At 44.3% G+C, this 18,230-nt stretch overlaps 1 protein-coding gene across 2 annotated transcripts in view; it reads left to right on the forward strand.

Annotated features, from left to right (window-relative positions):
- LOC121482043 overlaps nt 1-4,897 on the forward strand; it is a 29,422-nt gene extending 24,525 nt beyond the window's left edge. For both annotated transcript variants that reach the window (XM_041739806.1, XM_041739807.1), the window contains 3 exons: nt 673-786; nt 2,241-2,387; nt 3,192-4,897. In XM_041739806.1, coding sequence (XP_041595740.1) covers nt 673-786; nt 2,241-2,387; nt 3,192-3,326 — 396 coding nt within the window. In that variant the 3' untranslated portion in view covers nt 3,327-4,897. The remainder of the gene's footprint in view (nt 1-672; nt 787-2,240; nt 2,388-3,191) is intronic.
- The last annotated feature ends 13,333 nt before the right edge of the window (nt 4,898-18,230 follow it).

The following is an 18,230-nucleotide window of genomic DNA, read 5'->3' on the forward strand; positions in this document are numbered from 1 at the left end:
AGGGGGAAGCAGACTCCCCACTCAGCAGAGAGCCCACCTCGGGGCTCCATCCCAGGATCCCAGGATCATGACTTGACCCAAATACGGATGCTTAGCTGAGCCACCAGGAGCCCTGAGAAAAAAAATTAACAATTAAGATGGATGAAATATGAGATTTAGATCGGATTCAGCTTTCTTTTGGAAAAAAGGAAAAGGAAAAATCTAGTCAAATGTTACTTGATTAATGGAAACTATTGATTGAGGCCTCTGTGGATGTGGGAGCTTTACTTCTTGGCATGGGTAGTTACATTAATGAGAAGACTGGATGCTTGTGAGACTTCTCTTTCATTTGTTTTTAAATGTTCAACTGGCTGCATTGCAACAGAGTACAACGGTGGCATCAAAATCCCTGAGTCAAGTCCTAGGGCTACTACCACTGTCCGACCCTAAGTAAATCACTCAGCCAGTCTACATTTCAATTTCATCCCCTGCAAAAAAGAGAGGGAATAATAGTACCAACCCTACAAGATTGTTGTAAGGAAAAAGAGACATCATAAAAATAAGGGATATAAAAAATTACATGTTCTCAGTGAGGGCTGCAGAAAAGTTATAATTAGGATTATATAAATGGTTAAATTGCTGAGTCGAGTGTTTGCTGAATAACTGGATATACTTTTTCACCCCCTTTTCAAGCATCAAAATGCCCTCACTTTGAGTACACTCAGAATTTATAACAATGGACTACGACAGCCACATTTTCATTTTAATGCAAATGAAATGGGATACGTAATAAGTGGATGCGCAAAGGTAATTTCTCCAGGAACAGCTTTTTGAACTTTCCTTTTTATTGTTTTAAGGATTTATTTATTTCTGAGACACAGAGAGAGGCAGAGACACAGGCAGAGGGAGAGGCAGGCTCCCTGTGGTGAGCCCAATGTGGGACTAGACCCCAGGACCCGGGGATCACGCCCTGAGGCAAAGGCAGATGCTCAACCACAGAGCCACCCAGGTGTCCCTTGAATGTTCTTTTTTAATGTAGAAAGAAGGAAACAGGAGGTTTTTCTTTGTTTTGGTTCAGATGTTGGTAACATTTAAAGATTTGGTGCTAATGGCTTTGGGGGTACAGGATCCACAGAAGACAGGCCATGCTAGATAGCTTCTCACTTTGATGTTAGCATCAAAGAAGAGGCTAAGAACGCATCAGAAATGATAAAGAAGTGATCACTTACAGTGAAGGGTTTGAAACATTTTACAGTTTCAGAGTTTCACATGTTTAGGTATTGCAAGGTTTACTGTGCTGCCCTTTGGGGAATATGAAGTAGCCCTTTGCCTCTCAGAGTAATGTGAGTGGGATGGCTGGGGAAGTGTGGAGTGGCAGCAGTAGGAAGGCCACGTATCCCTGTTTCTGCAGGAACCTTCTGATGTACGCTGGTCTTGATAAAACTGGTGACTCTTCAGAGAGTCTTGGTTTGGATGATCAGTTATATGGTTACCATAAAAAAAGCCAAACTGAAGAAAAGCCATATTATGGTAGTGACTTGACCATAGTTCTTCTGGACTTTCCTGGGACTCCCTGGGGAACTCTCCAATGGCCTACACAGGTCAAATGGATGTCTAGCTTGTATTTGTACCTTTCCAACAGGAAGAACCAAACCAGACTGAATTGCGCTGGTTATGTCATACATAGCAAAAGTCTTGTTTTATGTTTTGAGAGGTGAAGGCTTTAATACAATGGAAAAGGGCATTATGATCTCTCACAAATTATATTTCAAGAATCAGATTTTATTTTTGGTTTGCTTGTGTGTTCATGAGTGTGCATTTGTGCACGTTTCATCTCTGAGCCTTTTAAGGAAGACTGTTAGGATGCTGCAGTCCTGGAAGGCTGAATTTTCCTGAGTAAGTAGAAAGGAGGGCACGAGGACAGTAAAACATCGAAATGTAGGCTTTCTGCCTAATTGTAGAATTTATAACCCTTAATTAGAACATAGTGATTGATGGTTTTTTTGCAATATATTTCACAGTATTGAACTCACTAATGCATTTTGAGGAATGTTTAGAGTATTTTTTGACTTCTGTGGGGCTATCTCACAGAAGGAGATTTTATATGAAAGATGGCCTCTTATTTCTGCTATTTACCCTCACTAAAAAAGTCCTTTTATAACTGTATGTTTTTATTCATCTGTTCTTCATTAATACTTCTCCTTAATGAATATTTGGTTTTATTTGCTTAACTTCACCATTGTTCCCCTCCCCCCCTTTAGGTGGGCATTATCAATACTCAGGGTACCATGGAGTTTAACGTTTACATTGGAGATGTGGTATTTTTCCCCGTCGGAACCCAACATTACATTAGGAGCGCATGTGATGAGGATTTGCTTTTCCTTCTTGCCTTCAGCACTGGAGACCAGGTGAATGAATATAAGCCAGTTGTAGAGGTTGCTGAGTGCCCATGGTGTATGGAATATCCTGTGAAGCAAACGTGCCTGGACCACAGGAGGCCCTAGAAAACATGAGCTGAATGAATGCATGAATGAACTAGCAGAACCTATGTGTGAAGAGAAGAATCAAATAATAATCTCATTTGGTTATAAAGGGATCTAATAGGTCACATTTTCTCCCGACTCCCGAGTTGCCAACCAGTTGGGAAAAACACACACGTAGACACAGAGACAGACAGAAACACACAGTGAGACGGATCCAGAGGGACCAATTGAGAGAGGCTGACTGAGAAAGAGAGGAAGGAGAGTGAGAGAGACAGGGAACAAGGACAGGGTCAGCCCCAGCCGCCTGGACGGCCAGTCAGACAAGCGGAGAGCGGCCTGTGTCTGGCTGTGGAGTAGGACGACGAGTTACCTGGCAGGCAACGAGGTTTGCTCTGCTGGGTATGGAGCTAGGAGAAGCCCTTTTGTTACTAGTCCCCACTCACAGGAAGACGGAGGGTCTTCCCTCATCAAAGAGAACTACCCTTCAGTAGGATAGATGCCCTTCCAAAGAGTTTCAGGTGCCTCAGCACCTCTAGTGGTCAATTGCATGAGAAGGTGAGCTTGAGGGAAGGCAGGCATACAAGGTGACCATTCACAGGAATTCAGAAGGCTGTCAAGTCACACAGACAAGTACCCTGCTGTCTGACAAGTGCCTTGACGGCTGTAGGATCTTTGTAGGGATCTGAGGACTTTGGTGCTGATACATCTTGTTTTCATTTCCCCTGCCAGTTGCAAACCCTTGACATGGATGATTATCTCCAGGCCACAGCCAACCACATCCTGGCCCAACTTTTCTTCAAGAAGCAAAGCGAGTTTAAGAAGATCCCCAAATTCAAGGAGGACCAGGCAATCAACCTGCCTTAGATTTGCCTGATGAGTTCACATTTACTCTTCCTTCCTCATCTGTTATTATTTTTAAAGAAGGATCACTTTGCTAATGAACCTGGAGCTCTTTACAGAGTAGAGGTGGGAAAGCAGGTACAAAAGAGCCGTGTGAGCTCATTTAGCTGATGGTGATTACAGGCAGTGCATGCTAAGGGAGCATTTCAATATATTCTGTGTCGATTAGTAAATCTATGGAGGAGACCCGATAAATCAATATGTTTTTGTATGGATTTTAGTGTATTTGTATATATTTATTTATTTTCCTTTTGTTACCTCAGATTTTATTACTTTCAGTGAAAAATAATTCCTTTTATGCAGATCAGTAAATCTTACTACTATGCATATATTTTTGTCGTCCTTCGCCGTGAAAGAAAGTCAGCCTATGTACGTACTTACTAAGGCGCCAGAACCCACAAACCTCAAATCTCGTCTGGAGAGTACAGTATAGAACCCTTTGGCTGCTGATTCCTGACGCTTTTGTTGGAATGGAGATACTTTATACAATGGCAGAATTTTCAAGGACTCCTCATTTAACTGGTTTTATATTTACTGTGTATTAGCTGAGAAAATATTCAGTGAAACTAATTATGAATTCAGTACCTTCTTTGAATGTATTGAATTTCGTTAATCACATCGGCAACTATTTACATTTGAGGAGTAGTCATCCCTGTATTTGAGAAGCATGTGGTTTACTTAGTCCATTGGCAATGCTGGCTCTTTATGTGGATGCACACACACCACTTGTTATCAGTTGAAAACTGGTAGGGGCTGGTGGTCTCCAAGTTGGGGGCATTATCTTAGTGGAAAAGTTTGTTCAGATCTACTCTTTGCTGGGTTTTGTTTACAATTCATTTTAACAAGTGTCTGGTACCCCTTCATTGTGCCTGGGTACTGCTGTTAGTTCTGGTTTATACAGGACCATTTATATAGGCCGTTAATCCTATATAAAATTCTCAAGTCGGATCCCTTCTAACATGAGGAAGTAGCCATCTCCCTTATATACCTAATCAGATAACAGAAGGCCTGTTATCGCTTGGAACTACTGTGTATTACCTTATTACCTTTTCTGGAAGAGCCAGTCAAGATGAGACATGATAGCAATGGGAGTTTTATGATGGCAGTGTTGTTTTGAAGAGACTTTATAGGGAATAGGTCACCATCCAGGAGGAGGAACATCATTGAGAAGATGTAGGGAACAGCACAAGGCAATAGGTATATGGAAAGAGGACGTCCAGATAGAGGGGAAAATAGTCATCAAAGGTAAAGGGCAATGTGTGTAGACAGAGTTTAAGTTTTGTTTTACTTTAGGAACTTTTTTGTGTACTATAAGCTAGTTCATAATCCATTTCCTTATATTAGCAAGTACTGTATCAGGTTTTATTTAGTAAAGATTTTAAGTATCTTTGTATATTATTTTGCCATTGTAATTTTCAATGAAATCTGTTCTTGTGGTTTTATGTATTTGAAGCATTATTGGTTTCCCTATATGCATCCGTGAAATATGACTTAGGAATCCAATCTACTATGTATTTAAAAAAGAAAAATCTTAAAAATAAAAATCTAATGAAGACAATTCAATTTGAATACTGTTGGTATGTTATTCTATGGCGGGATGTGTTCTACTTCGTTACTCTAATTTTAGTCCTTTCTTTATCCCTTTTTGGGATGCTGATTTCTAGTTTCATACCATTTTATTCTCAAGGGTCACTTAGTCCACTTATACTCAAGTGCTTTAAGCTTTTTGGTTTATCAACTTTATTAATTACCAAATCCACAGATTAAAGAGTGAATTGCTCAATCAGACTGATTATTTGGCATCATTCAAGCAAAACCCAGACATTTGAAAACCTCCTTTAAAACTGCACCCACCGGAACCATTTTATACACACAGTTTATAATACAGACACAGCTGATTCTTTTGAAATGGTGTGAATTGTTCTTAACTGTTTTAAGAAATCTTATAAAAGAACTCTTTAAACAGTGCTTTGAATAAATGAATGGAATGAATTAATTTGAATAGAGGAACTACAGGTTAGGTAAACAATCCTGAATGTTCCTTATTGCTTCTAAATAGTGGAGGTTGGTTATAAAACGTGTCTTGGTTCATAGCCTCATCCTTCCCTGTTGAGAAGTAATCAGGCTGCTTTTTATCACCCAACTGATTATGGAAAAGGAGAATAGTTAAATGTTACTATATAACTTGATTTCCAATGAGTGTATTTTTTCAACATTCAAAAATGACTCAGCAGTATAATTGCTTTAAAAAACTAAAAAAGATCTTTATATATTTTGGATACTCACCCTTTATCAATTGTGTCATTTGCAAATACCCTCTCCCATTCAGTTGCTTGACTTTTAGTTTTGTTGACTGTTTACTTCACTGTGCAGCAGCTTTTTATTTTGAGGTAGTCCTGATATTTTTGCTTTTATTTCCTTTGCCTTAGGAAACCTGTCTAGAAATACTGTATGTTGCTACAGATGGTGTCAGAGACAGGACTACCTGTGCTCTCCACTAAGATTTTTATTGTCTTTTCAGGTCTTATATTTAGGTCTTTAATCCATTTTGAATTTATTTTTTGGTATGGTGTTAAAAAGGAAGTAAGTGATGGGGACTAAGGAGTGTACTTGTGATGAGCAGTGGGGTTCTTATGGAATTCTTGAATCACTACACTGTACACCTGAAACTAATATAACACTGTATGTTAACTATACTGAAATTAAAACACTGAAAAAGAAAGCCCTTTCAAAAAAAAAGTCATAGTGATTCTGTGGTATAATTAGAAGTTGTAAGTGGTGTCTCCTCCACAGTCTACACTCACATTAGCTTTATGAAACTGGCATGTTCATCTTTGGAACAAGGAACAATGTTTCTTTGAAAAGACGACAACACTTAAATGTTCAGAACAGTGTTAGCTAACCAGTGTTTTCTTCATTGAACTTATGTTGGAACTGTTTGAGAAAAAGAAGTTAAAGGATAACTTAGAACTATGAAATCATATAGCTGGTAGAGGCCATGTGTCACTTAGTCTCATTACTTTAGTTTGCAGAAATGGACACTAAGTCCTGAGAAGGGTACTTTACCCAGATTGCAACATTACTCCACATGAAACAAGTCTATACTAGAAAATGCACCGTCTTCAAGTGGGAGAGGCGGCTGCTACCATCTACAGAGAGGCAGCTCCCCCCCCCCCCCCACCATGCCAGCACTTCTCCTTTGTGGGCCTCCCACACACCAGAGGCCCAGGATCCAGCTGCTTTTATAAAAAGGTGGCCACAAAGATCACAGCTGAGATCACAGCTCACAATCCTGAGATCACAGCTCACAATCCTTATCTAGCAAATTCTCACTGCTTGTGTTTTATTTTAAAATTTTTATTCATTTAAAAATTTTAAAAACTGTGATAGAATATATAAAATGTAAAATTTACCATTTAATCATTGTTTAAATGGTTTTTACGTGTTTAACCTTGTATAATTCAGTTGCATTAAGTACATTCACATTTTTGTGCAGCCATTATTACCATCCATCCCCAGAACTTTTTCATCATCCCAAACTGTTCCCCTTAAACCCTAACTCCCCATTCCTGTCTTCCTCCAGGTCCTGGTACTTTGTCTCCATGAATTTGTCTGGTCTCAGGCACCTCACATAGGTAGCATCATAAAATAGTGCTCATTTTGGTGACATTCTTACTCATTTTAAGAAATTGTGCCTTTACTACGTGGTTTGCATTGTGATAAGATAAGCAAGAGACCCAAGATGTGTAATTTAAGTGTTTCTTATTCAATTATGTGCTTCTCTTCCCTTCCCAACACTTCCCTGAATGAACTCAGTCCTTATCATGAATAACCAAAGAATGTTTATTTGTTCACTTATGTTAAGAAATCCATGGTAATAGATATGAAAAAAGTTAGAGAGGTGAGTCTATCTTAGCTCTCATATTTCCAGAGAAGGCAACATATAACTCCTTTGGTGATTTTCACGACTCTTATAAAGTTTCTTTTCCCCTACTTTTTTTTGGGGGGGGTGGGGGGTGGGGGAGGGAGGGTTGGAGGCTTCATTCTAGTCTTTGAAGTTTAAACATCCAGATAAGACTGTTTTGATTTTTTTAAATTAAATTTTAACAAGAAACCTTACGCGGCCTCAACAGGTGTCTTTCATATCTCTTATCTTGGCTCAGTAATGCTCAATTTCATCCTACTGGCAATAAATCTATCACTATTATTTTAGCCTGATGCATTCAGACTTTTCCTTGGTTCAGAGGGTGGAGTAGCTCACCATGAAAAGAAGCAAGCTGTGACGTGCAGGCTAACTGGGATGTTGTGTCACACTGGTAGTAGTGAGGGGCCCTGGACTCACTCAATGTCTGACAATGCCCTTAGCACACATCCAAAGCCCACGTTGGATATCAGGGCGATAAGAAGATTCAAAACATTTAAATTATCACCTGAAAAAATCTGGAAAGGATTAGTAATTATCGTTGTTTTGTTTTGTCTCTCTTTTCAAGAAACTGAGCAGCCAGGAGGCAAGGTTTCCTTCCTTCTTCCTTTCCTCTGTCTTTCTTTTATGTCTTTTTATTTTTTAAAAGGTATTCTATTTATTTATTGAGAGAGAGTGTGTTTGCGTGTGCAGGAGCAGTGGGGAGGGGGAAAGGGAGAGGGAGGAGGAGGAGCAGATTCCTTGCTCAGCAGGGAGACCAATGCGGGGCTTGATCCCAGGACCCTGAGATCCAGAGAGTTATCTGAGTTGGAAGCAGAGGCGCAACCAACTGAGCCACCGAGGAGCCCCAAGAGGCAGGGTTTTAAATTGTTTCTGTTTTGGTATTAAGAATGCAGTGTGCTACAGGTGTTAATACACTAAGGAATAAATTAAGTGAAAATAGACAATTATTAGTATCACTGAGTATTAGCACTGTTCAGATGATATTGTCCTTAGAGATGATTTCTCTCTGTTCATAAGGAGTTACAGATGGTAAAAGCTGAGAAGAAAAAAATCCCTGTTAGCCAAGAAGAATTGTCCTTTCAAATATACCTTCTATCTTTAAAGTGAGCCGTGGAGTTGGGTATACAGGTTTAGAGTACAGAGCTCCCACCTGGCCTAGGTGAGGGAAAAAATTCTTAACATACAGACAGCTATAGGACAGACAGAAGCAGGAATACACAAAAGGGAAAAGTTAGAGTTAAGTGTTTTTTAAAAAAATGTCCTGATTTGATCAAGGGCTGGAGCAAAAAGAAAGTCTTGAGCTTCCAATGAGCGTAAGTCTTGAATGTTCCACATAAAGTATTTGCTTTCAGATGGGATACTTTTCTAATCGGCCGCTTTACTTCACCTCATATTTTTAGCTGCCACCCGTTTAGGTTTTTAACTTTTAACTTCATAAGTTTACAGCTTGATGGGTTTCTGCAAACTGAGCATGCTCATCCAAACAGCAGCTCAGTCAGGTGCTCTAGTCGTGTCAACTCCTGTCATTGCTCCCAGTATGATAAAATTAGTCGTTCCTGTTTTTGAACTTTATGTAAATGGAATCATACCAAATGTGCCTTTGGTACCTGACTTCTTTTGTTCAATTTTGTATTTTGTGAAACTCACTCATGTTGTGGCTCCTTTCCTTAGTATTTATGCTTCTTAATTCTTTCTTTCCTTTCTCTTCAGATAAACCCTTGGCTTTTATGTGTCACCTTCTTGATTCAGTGTTGACAGCCATGGCACGTACATAGAGTGATCTAACTCTGATCCTCATGGCGGCTTTTGATGGCTGAGGCTGTCCCTGCTCTTTCAGCTCTACATGGTTATCTGGAAGGTAACTGTGTTCCAAGCAGTGGAAAGTCTGTATACTTCTAATTCATTAATCTGTGCCTGCTGGCTTATAGTTTAATTGTAGCCTCTTGGAAATTTCAAAAGAACACTGGCCCTGGGGAAACAAGGAACCAACTGTTCCCAGAAGATCAAACTTGACTAGCCAGAAAATAGCCAGCCCTGATATCAGCAAGTGTGCTTGAGATTATGTCGAGAATGCTTCCCATGCACACTGACCCTTACCACTTCCTGTGCCTCCCCCTGAAAAAACTCCTACTTGGTCCAGGACCTTGGAGATGACGTTTGGGCTGCAGTCTGCTATCTTCCCAGGTCACCTGCTTCCTGAATAAAGCAACCTTTCCTTTCCAACCAACACTTGTCTCTTGAGTATTGCCTTTTGAGCCAAGAGCAGAGGAACTTGGGCTTCAGAACTAAGAAGAAAGGAGGTCAAGGTCAGCTTGCCCTGCAGCATCTTTTCCTTTAACACTCTCCTCCTCTTTCCAATCCATTCCAGCCCAGTTCCCAGGTAGCGGGAGTGTGGTGCATTATACCAGCCAGGTTAGATAACATGGCAATGCTTTTCCAAACAGGATTCACTTTCCTCTGTAATTAGGGACGGAGCAGTGGAGGGATGTGGTCTAGGAAGAGATTATCAGCTTTCAAAAAGGGTTAGTCTGTTTGGCTGGTAATTTGTTCATGATTTCTTTCCCCCTCTTCTGGTCAGCTTGCACACGAGAAATGAAATAATACTTTATAAAATATATAAATAACTTTAACTTTTTTTTGGAGAGACATTTAAATTGTATAAGCACATAACTTAGATGAAACAATGCAAGGGCTTTGATCCATTCAACCTTGGGCAATTAATTTTTTAAAGATTTTTTCCATGTCCTTTTGCAACATGAAACTTATAATAGTAGCTCTGTAATTTTGTAGGTCATCTTTTTACTAAGTACTAGTCAAATTCATTCCTCTTCCTGTACAATACAGAGATAAAGCCAATAGTTGTCTGAATTTGTCAACTTCAAAAGCTTCTGCAGTATCAAGAAAATCAACAGGATGTCTCACCCCTCTTGCAACTTATTCTTCTGGCTTCAAAGATAGAGAAATTCCCTGGAATGAAGTCAACTCAAAATTTTAAGTTACAGCTGAAGAGTTTACAAAACAAGGTATTTACAAGATAATTTTGCATTTTTTCTGATACCTCTTTATATATTACAGTCACTATCTGCCACAGTGGGAGAAATTTAGGAGGAAGTAGGAGTGCCTGTGATTTTACATGCTAGGGGAGATACAGACCCTCTTGTAATTCTGCAGTGGCTGCAGGAAGGGGAGGAAGAGTGGTGTAATATGGTGCAAAGAGTAGTGAATCCTTTTGGCAGTTCCCCTCTTAATATTCAGTGACACTTGCTGACTGTTTGGAAAAACCACTCCCGAGATAACAGCTGATTCAGAAGGTCCCTTCCATTAGTCTCTTCTTGGGGCGTGAGAACCATTTTGACTCGCAATAGGGAAATGTTGAAAATTCTGTGTATGCAGACACTATAAATTCCCCAAGTACAACACATAAAGGTCAAATGGATTAGAAAACTCATCTTTTGAAGCTTTAAGAGGTGGAGGAGTATTGGTGGAAAATTTTAATTATTTTGGGACAGACGCTGGTAAGGACAGCTTAATTTGAATGATGGGGTAGACGAAGGGCTGGGGCTCCAACCATCAGTGATGCATCCACAATAGGAAATCCACATGAACTTGAATTACTATCTGAAGCCTTTCCCTAAAGCGTCTTTGTTTAAAGGAGAGAGAAACCTCATTCACTAAATGCCACAAGCCAGATTACTCTGTCACCAGCTATGGCACCTCCATAACAACCTGGAATGCCATATGACTTGTTACTGTGTTTTAGAGAATTCTTGCTTGTGGTGATCCCACATCCTTCACCAAAGGCCCTTTATGTGCTGCTGTACTCCTTGACTTCCAGATCCTCACCAGTGCTCCATCTCCCCTCCCCTGGTATTCAGGAAAGCTGTAGGAGGAAAAAAGACACCCTCAGAGCTGGGAAGGGACCATATCGACCAGTTCCATGAAGTCCAGACGATGCTCTTACAGTACTGTAAGCAGTCCATAAAGTTGGGGCTGGGAGAGGGGCAAGCCAAATTGGGGGTGCTTGGTGCCCCTACTAGCCTTCACACTGCTCCGCTTCAAACAAAAGGGTTTGAAACTCAATGACCTAGTCCAATCATTTTCCTTTCCAGATAAGGAAATTGAGGCCTGAAGAGCTGGTTTTATAGGTCCAAAGTCCGTGGAGATAAAATTGCTCTAGAAAAAGATGATTTCGGGGATCTCTGGGTGGCTCAGCGGTTTGGTGCCTGCCTGAGTCCCAGGATCGAGTCCCGCATCGGCTCCCTGCATGGAGCCTGCTTCTCCCTCTGCCTGTGTCTCTGCCTCTCTCTCTGTCTCTCATAAATAAAGAAAATCTTTAAAGAAAAAAAAAAAAAAGAAAGAAAAAGATTTCTGGGAACCAGGAGCCCAGCTCTCACTCATGGAGGAGAGTGTTGAAGGGAAACATTACTTTGTAAAGCGTTGGTTGCATCGAGAGGTTTTGAGCTTCCCAACGATGTGTTCAATACGTTCTTTTGATTCTCTATGTTTTTGGAAGACAGCTTTGGGGGGTTTCAACTAGTGCTTCTCCTGGCAACGTGGAGCCAAGTGTGGGGTACGATGGTGAGGACCACTCCTCGACTTCAGGCTCACCTTAGTGCAGAGCTGCTGAAGACCATTCCCCGACTTCAGGCTCACCCTTAGCACATAGCTGCCTTCCCATCTCAGAGGGGCCACGGTGAGGCGGTAAGCACGCCTGATTCAGGCCCGGTGGTTCCTGGACGTCCGCTCTCGGCGGACCGGCTGTGGATCATGCACCCCCGGCCCCAGCTGTGGCTGCCGCGGGCCCCTCTGCCTGGCAGTTCCCACGCGCTCGCCTACCCAACGCGGCAGCTCAACAGGACGCAAAGGGAGCTTCGGGTCTCCCCTCCCGACGGGTCACCTGCGTGCCCCGCATCCCGGCTCCGGGCGGCCGTGCCCCTTCACGTCCCCAAGCCCCGACTCTCGGAGCTGCCCCAGCCCTCTGCCCCGGGTGTCAGCACCGCCCCTGCTGACAGCCCGCTCCGAGCCCCCGCTTGGCTGCTCACCTGCTCCTTCTGCCTCCCCACCCGGTGCCCGGCTCGGTGGCGCGGCCGTACCTCCTCCAGCGCCCCGCCCCCCTCCGCAGGGGCCTCCCCGTGGCTCGGCCTCGCTCTGCACTGAGCACCTGGCCCGGCGGTGCGCCGCACACGGCAGCCCGACCGCGGAGCCTTCGGCCTTCCGGACCTTGCGGGTGTCCTCCCGGTACTCACCCCGGCAGACGCGGGACACCGCCGGCCGCTCCCGCTCCCGCCGCCGTAGCCGGAGGCGGCCCGAGCACATGCAGGCGGGAAAGCCGCGCAAGCCTCTGAGCTCTCGCGAGACCGGCGGCAGAAGGGGCCGAATGGGCCGCCGGGAAGGGCCGTGGCGGCCTGGCTTCCGGCGCGGAGGCCGCGCGCTTCCGGTCGGCGCAGGGACGCGAGGCACCTCCCTCGGAGAGTCGGGAGCCCGAGGCCCCCGAGCACAGGGCGCAAAGCGCGGGCTGCGTGACCCGAGGACTGCTAAGGGGTGCGGGCCGCGAGCCCACCCCTGGGGCCCGGCCCCTTGAGCCCCGGCGCCGCGCCCAGGAGACGCCGGAAGTGGGAAGGGACCGAGAGGAGGGCGGCGGACTGAGGCCCGGCGGCAGGGGGAGCCACACGGCGTGCGGGCCACGTGATAGCGACGTCAGAACCGATGACGCGGGTTGGGCATGGGGGGTGGGGGCATGGCTGGGGTCGAAGCGTTCATACTTCACTTTACGCCCGCTGTTGCCGACCCTGCCATCCAGATGGCTTCTGTTAATTTAGATTCTCGCCGCCGGTGTGTTCCTTTCTCCAAACTCTTGAAAACACTGTATGATCAATAATCATCAGCCCGGCGCAGTCCCACAGGCAGAAAATCATATATTGTTTTAGTTTATGTGTCCTTAGTTCCCCGTGAAGTATGAGCATGTTTTACATCTTTAGGGGCGACTTGCGGTCTTCTGTGAATTGTCTTTTGTGTTTTTTAATTGCCAGATTATAAAAAGTCTTTTTTGTTCCTTGGTATTTAACATTGCACCTTATTTACTTTTTGTTTTTGTTTTTGTTTTACGTAAGGTTTTATTTATTCATGAGAGAGACAGGCAGAGGGAGAAGCAGGCTCCCTGCAGGGAGCACAATGCGGGACTCGAGCCCAGGACCGCGGGGTCACCTGAGCCAAAGGCAGATCTTCAACCGGTGAGCCACCAGGGATCCCATCTTCCTATTTTTTTTTTCTTTTTAAAATATTTTATTTATTTATTTGAAAGACAGAGGGAGCAAACAGCAGGCGGGGTGAGGGCGGAGGGACAAGCAGCATCCTGCTGAGTGAGGAGCCTTAGGGCTCAGTCCCAGGACCTGATGACCCGAGCCAAAGTCAAAGTCAGGTAACGGACTGACTACCCAGGTGCCCCAAACTTTTATCTTACTTTGGGGTGTTTTGCTGGTCATGAAGTTTTACATGTTCAGATAGTCACCTGTGTTAGCCTTTTCTTTTTTTTTTTTTTTTTTAAACTTTTTAAAAAATTTTATTTATTTATGATAATCACAGAGAGAGAGAGAGGGAGAGAGAGAGGCAGAGACACAGGCAGAGGGAGAAGCAGGCTCCATGCACCGGGAGCCCGATGTGGGATTCGATCCCGGATCTCCAGGATCGTGCCCTGGGCCAAAGGCAGGCACCAAACTGCTGCGCCACCCAGGGATCCCGTTAGCCTTTTCTTTTATGGGATATAGTTTGTTGTCTTGCTTAGGAAAGTGTCTCTTACCCCTTCTCATATGAATAGTCATCCATAGTCTTAAGTTTTCTGTGGTTTAATCATTACCTTGAAATGCTTTAGGGGCCGGCTGGATGGCTCCATGGTCTTTCCTCCGCCTGGGGCATGACCCCCGGGGTCACAGGATCGAGTCCCCCATCGGGCTCCCTGCAGGGAGCCTGCTTCTCCCTCGGCCTATGTCTCTGTGTGTGTCTCTCTCTCTCTCTCTCTCTCTTTCTGCGTCTCAGGAATAAATAAATAAAATCTTTAAAACAAAACAAAACAAAACAAAACACTGTTTTAGTAACCTGGAGTCTATTCAGGTTGGTTGGTGCAGGAGCTTGGGAGCTGGCTAGTCCTCCCGGGTCTCAGAGCGCGCCCTCGCTGTGGCAGGTGTGCAGGTCATCACCCTGATGGGTGGCAGGGAGTGGCAGTGAGCCTGCCCCCCGGGCTGGGCCAGGAGAGGCCTCCGCCCCCGCCTGCTGCGGGCACCCTGGGAGGTGGGGGGGGGGGCGTGCGCCCCCTTGCTCTCCATCCAGCTCTCGAGGCACAGCCAGCCCCAGTCATGCGGGTGAGGTGGCCTTAGGCCCGCCCCCCCCCACGCCCCGCCGCGGCCCAAGGGCTGCCCTCGGAGTTGGGCGAGCAGCCCGCGGGCAGGCCCACTGCTCGTGCTGTTGTCCTTGTGGAGCCCCAGGGGTTTGGGGCAAAAAGTAAGCGGCCTGTGAAGCAGGGAATCCCATCTGATTTATCCAGGGGTTAGCCTGCCATCTAACTTCATCACCGAATAGTTCATCTTTGCGTCGCTGATTCAAAATGTCACTTTTATTACAAATATATTGTGTTGGTTCCACCTCCGGGTTCTCTGTTCTGCGCTGTCTGTCCTCTGCATAGTAGCCTTGTCGGCTGTTTCACTGTCTTCAAGGGTAGGTCTCCCTTGAATCACTCTTTTCCTGATTTCTAGCTCTTGTATTTTTATTCTTCCAGATGAACTTCATATTATTTTTCCATATTCCAAAAAATTTATATTGGGTTTTTGATTGGAGTAGAATTAAACACATAATTTGAAAGTATTGACAGAAAATGAACTGCTTAATGTAAAAACACAATATTTTGAATCACGTAAGTCATACTTTGTATATTTCAGAAGGGTTTTATAGTTTTTCTCATGTAGCTTTCTTGTTTCTCAGTAAGAGTGGGTCATACTCGATCCTGGGTCTCCAGGATCACCCCTGGGCTAAAGGCAGGCGCTAAACCGCTGAGCCACCCAGGGATCCCCTGAAGCCTATTTCAAATAGGGCCTGAGATACCCCTTTGGCAGGTAGCTAATGGAGTGTAATGACCAGTGAGAGCAGGAATCTCCCCACTTCATGGAATGCAACACTGAAGATCCCAAAGAATGCAGAGCATCTCTGGCTTTTCAAGGCCCCTAGAACATCAGCACAGTGGATGAAGGATTTATCAGCAGCACAGGCTGCAGCGCGTGGCAGTACGAGCAGCAGAATCATTGGTACCAGGCATAACCATGACACCTAGTGACAGTAGCAGTGGTTGGAGGATGCAGAGGTACCTGGAAGAAATGACAGGTGCTTTCCAGAGGAGGCATTTCCTCTTGGGGATGACATGAGCGAAGATGGTGGCTGGGGCTCCTGAGCTTGTTTGTTGGTATACTTGAGGCAGTCCTTGGGGATTCTCAGGAAATGCGCAAGGTAGCTTTGAGGGTTTCAGGGTCCTATCTCGCAGGTAACTGTAGGAGCCAGCAGAACATGGGTAATGAGTTTTCCTATGTTCCTTGGTGTACCTATGAGCTAGAATGTTCTCAAAGCAACACGGGTTGCCAGGTGAAGGAATTATTCTTAAATAGGCGATAGGAGTTCTAGCAGAGCAAGACAGTTTACTGCTGTCTCTGAGATTCTCTGTGCATTCCGTTTTAGTGACACACACATACTTCTAGGTTTAGAGAATCTGGGAAACAGTGGGTTAAACAACATTGAATGGGTGTTATTATTTTTAAAGATTTATTTATTAGAGTGTGTGTGTGTGTGAGAGAGAGAGAGAGAGAGAGAGAGAGAACAAGTGAATGCACGAGTAGGGGGAGGAGCAGAGAAAGAGAATCTCAAGCCAACTCCCCACTGATTGGGAAGCCCAGTGCAGGGCTCCATCTCATGACCCTGAGCTCATGACCTGAGCTGAAACCAAGAGGCGGGCACTCAACTGACTGAGCCACCCAAGGACCCCTGCATGGATGTTCTTAATCGACTCAGGGTCTCCGGTGTCCTGGTCTCTTCCAGTCCTGTTGAACACCTACCAGGTGGCTGGGGTGAGTACCACAGCCGTGATCCTGGCAGCGTAGACAGGGAGATGATGTTAACACAGACTGTGAGTCTGTAGGTAGAAGGGTGTTCAGCATTTCCCAAGTTTACCCCATGGATCTCTTCTAAAGGGATGCCAGTGAACAGCGCTCGTGTTCTGTGGAGTGCAGCTTGGGAGCACCTTGCTGGATCAAAGGAAGAACAGTGGGGAGGAGAGCTGCGTTGCCGTATGGCTGTCTGGTCTCTAAAGACAAAGAAACAGTATACACCATAGAAAGTGCTTATGTGTGTGTGTGTATATATATATATATATATGTATGTATATATATATATATGTATGTATATATATATGTATGTATATATATGTATATATATTTTAAGATTTATTCATGAGAGACACAGAGAGAAAGAGAGGCAGAGACACAGGCAGAGGGAGAAGCAGGCTCCATGCTGGGAGCCCGATGTGGGACTCAATCCCAGGACCCTGGGGTCGCGCCCTGAGCTGAAGTCAGATGCTCAACCACTGAGCCCCCAGGCGTCTCAGAAAGTGCTTATAAATGTAAAATCTCAAATTGGGATTAAGTGACAGGAAGGAGATTCTGAATTGCCCTCATCATCCAGAGTCCTAGGAAGGCCCTGTGTACAAGAGCTGGGTTGTTCACATTTGGTTAAAGACTGAGGGCCCTGTTAATGCATGAAAGTCACATAGTGGCTGGTCCAGGTTCCAGGACTGTGAAAAACGACAACCGGTACTTAGGTAATTTATTTTATTACTTTTTTCATTTTTAAAGATTCCATCCATTCATGAGAAATAGAGAGAGAGAGAAGCAGAGACCCAGGCAGAGGGAGAAGCAGGCTCCATGCAGGGAGCTCGATGTGGGACTCGATCCGGGGTCCTCAGGATCATGCCCTGGGCTGAAGGTGGCACTAACCCGCAGAGCCACCTGGGCTGCCCGACTTAGGTAATATTTACTTTGGTTTGTTAGCACAGTACTTCTTTTTCTCTCTCACTCTTGGTTTTTTGTTTGTTTTTTGCTTACATTATTTCCAAATAATTTGGAAACCTTTATCTCCCCTCTCACATTTATAGTTGATATTTAAAACTTTTTAAGCTTAGTTTTACAGTTATGATGCAGTTACCAGATTATTGCATCATATTTATGTGCTTCAAATATATTTTAGAAGTTGATTTAAATTATCTATTCATAAAATATGCCCATCATGTAATTAATTGAAAAAAATCATTTCTTATTGTCAATCCAAATAACCAAATCACAACTTCCTGACAAATATTTTCTTAAAGTTTTTCAATTCGATTTAACTGCATTCCTATGACAGCCAACCCACTTCTGAATTCTCATCCTAAAGTAGAGGGAGAAAGAGCAAGAGAGAGAAGACAGAAACTTGCCTTCAGTGTGATACTGGATGAATAAGGCCTTACCCTACGATTTCCTGCAGTACTTGCTTTGTCCTCACAGGATTCTGTTTCAGGGGCTGTACTCTCCTAAACTGTGGTTTTTGTGACCTGGCGGTGATTGAAACCCAGGACAGTGCTTCGGGGTAGGTTCGGGAAGGCTGTGTCTTTCCTTTCTGAGGAGGGAAAGGAGGATTGTTGAAGAGGAGGTAGCAGAAGGCCCCTGCCCCCATCAGTGGCCTGTTAGGGTTGTCACTTTTAGGAAACGATGTGGACATTTGGGATCTAGGGTCCATGCCCATGTGTTCCCTGAAAGCCTTTCTGTGCTCCAGCTTACTTGTACCAGTTAAAGGACCGCTGCTGAACTATGGCCCGTGACCAGAAAGCTGTGGAAAGAAGGCATCTCTAGGTTCACAGTCAGTGGAGAGGTAGGGGC

Source organism: Vulpes lagopus, chromosome 24 (assembly GCF_018345385.1).
Source record: "Vulpes lagopus strain Blue_001 chromosome 24, ASM1834538v1, whole genome shotgun sequence".
Taxonomy (NCBI): Eukaryota; Metazoa; Chordata; class Mammalia; order Carnivora; family Canidae; genus Vulpes; species Vulpes lagopus.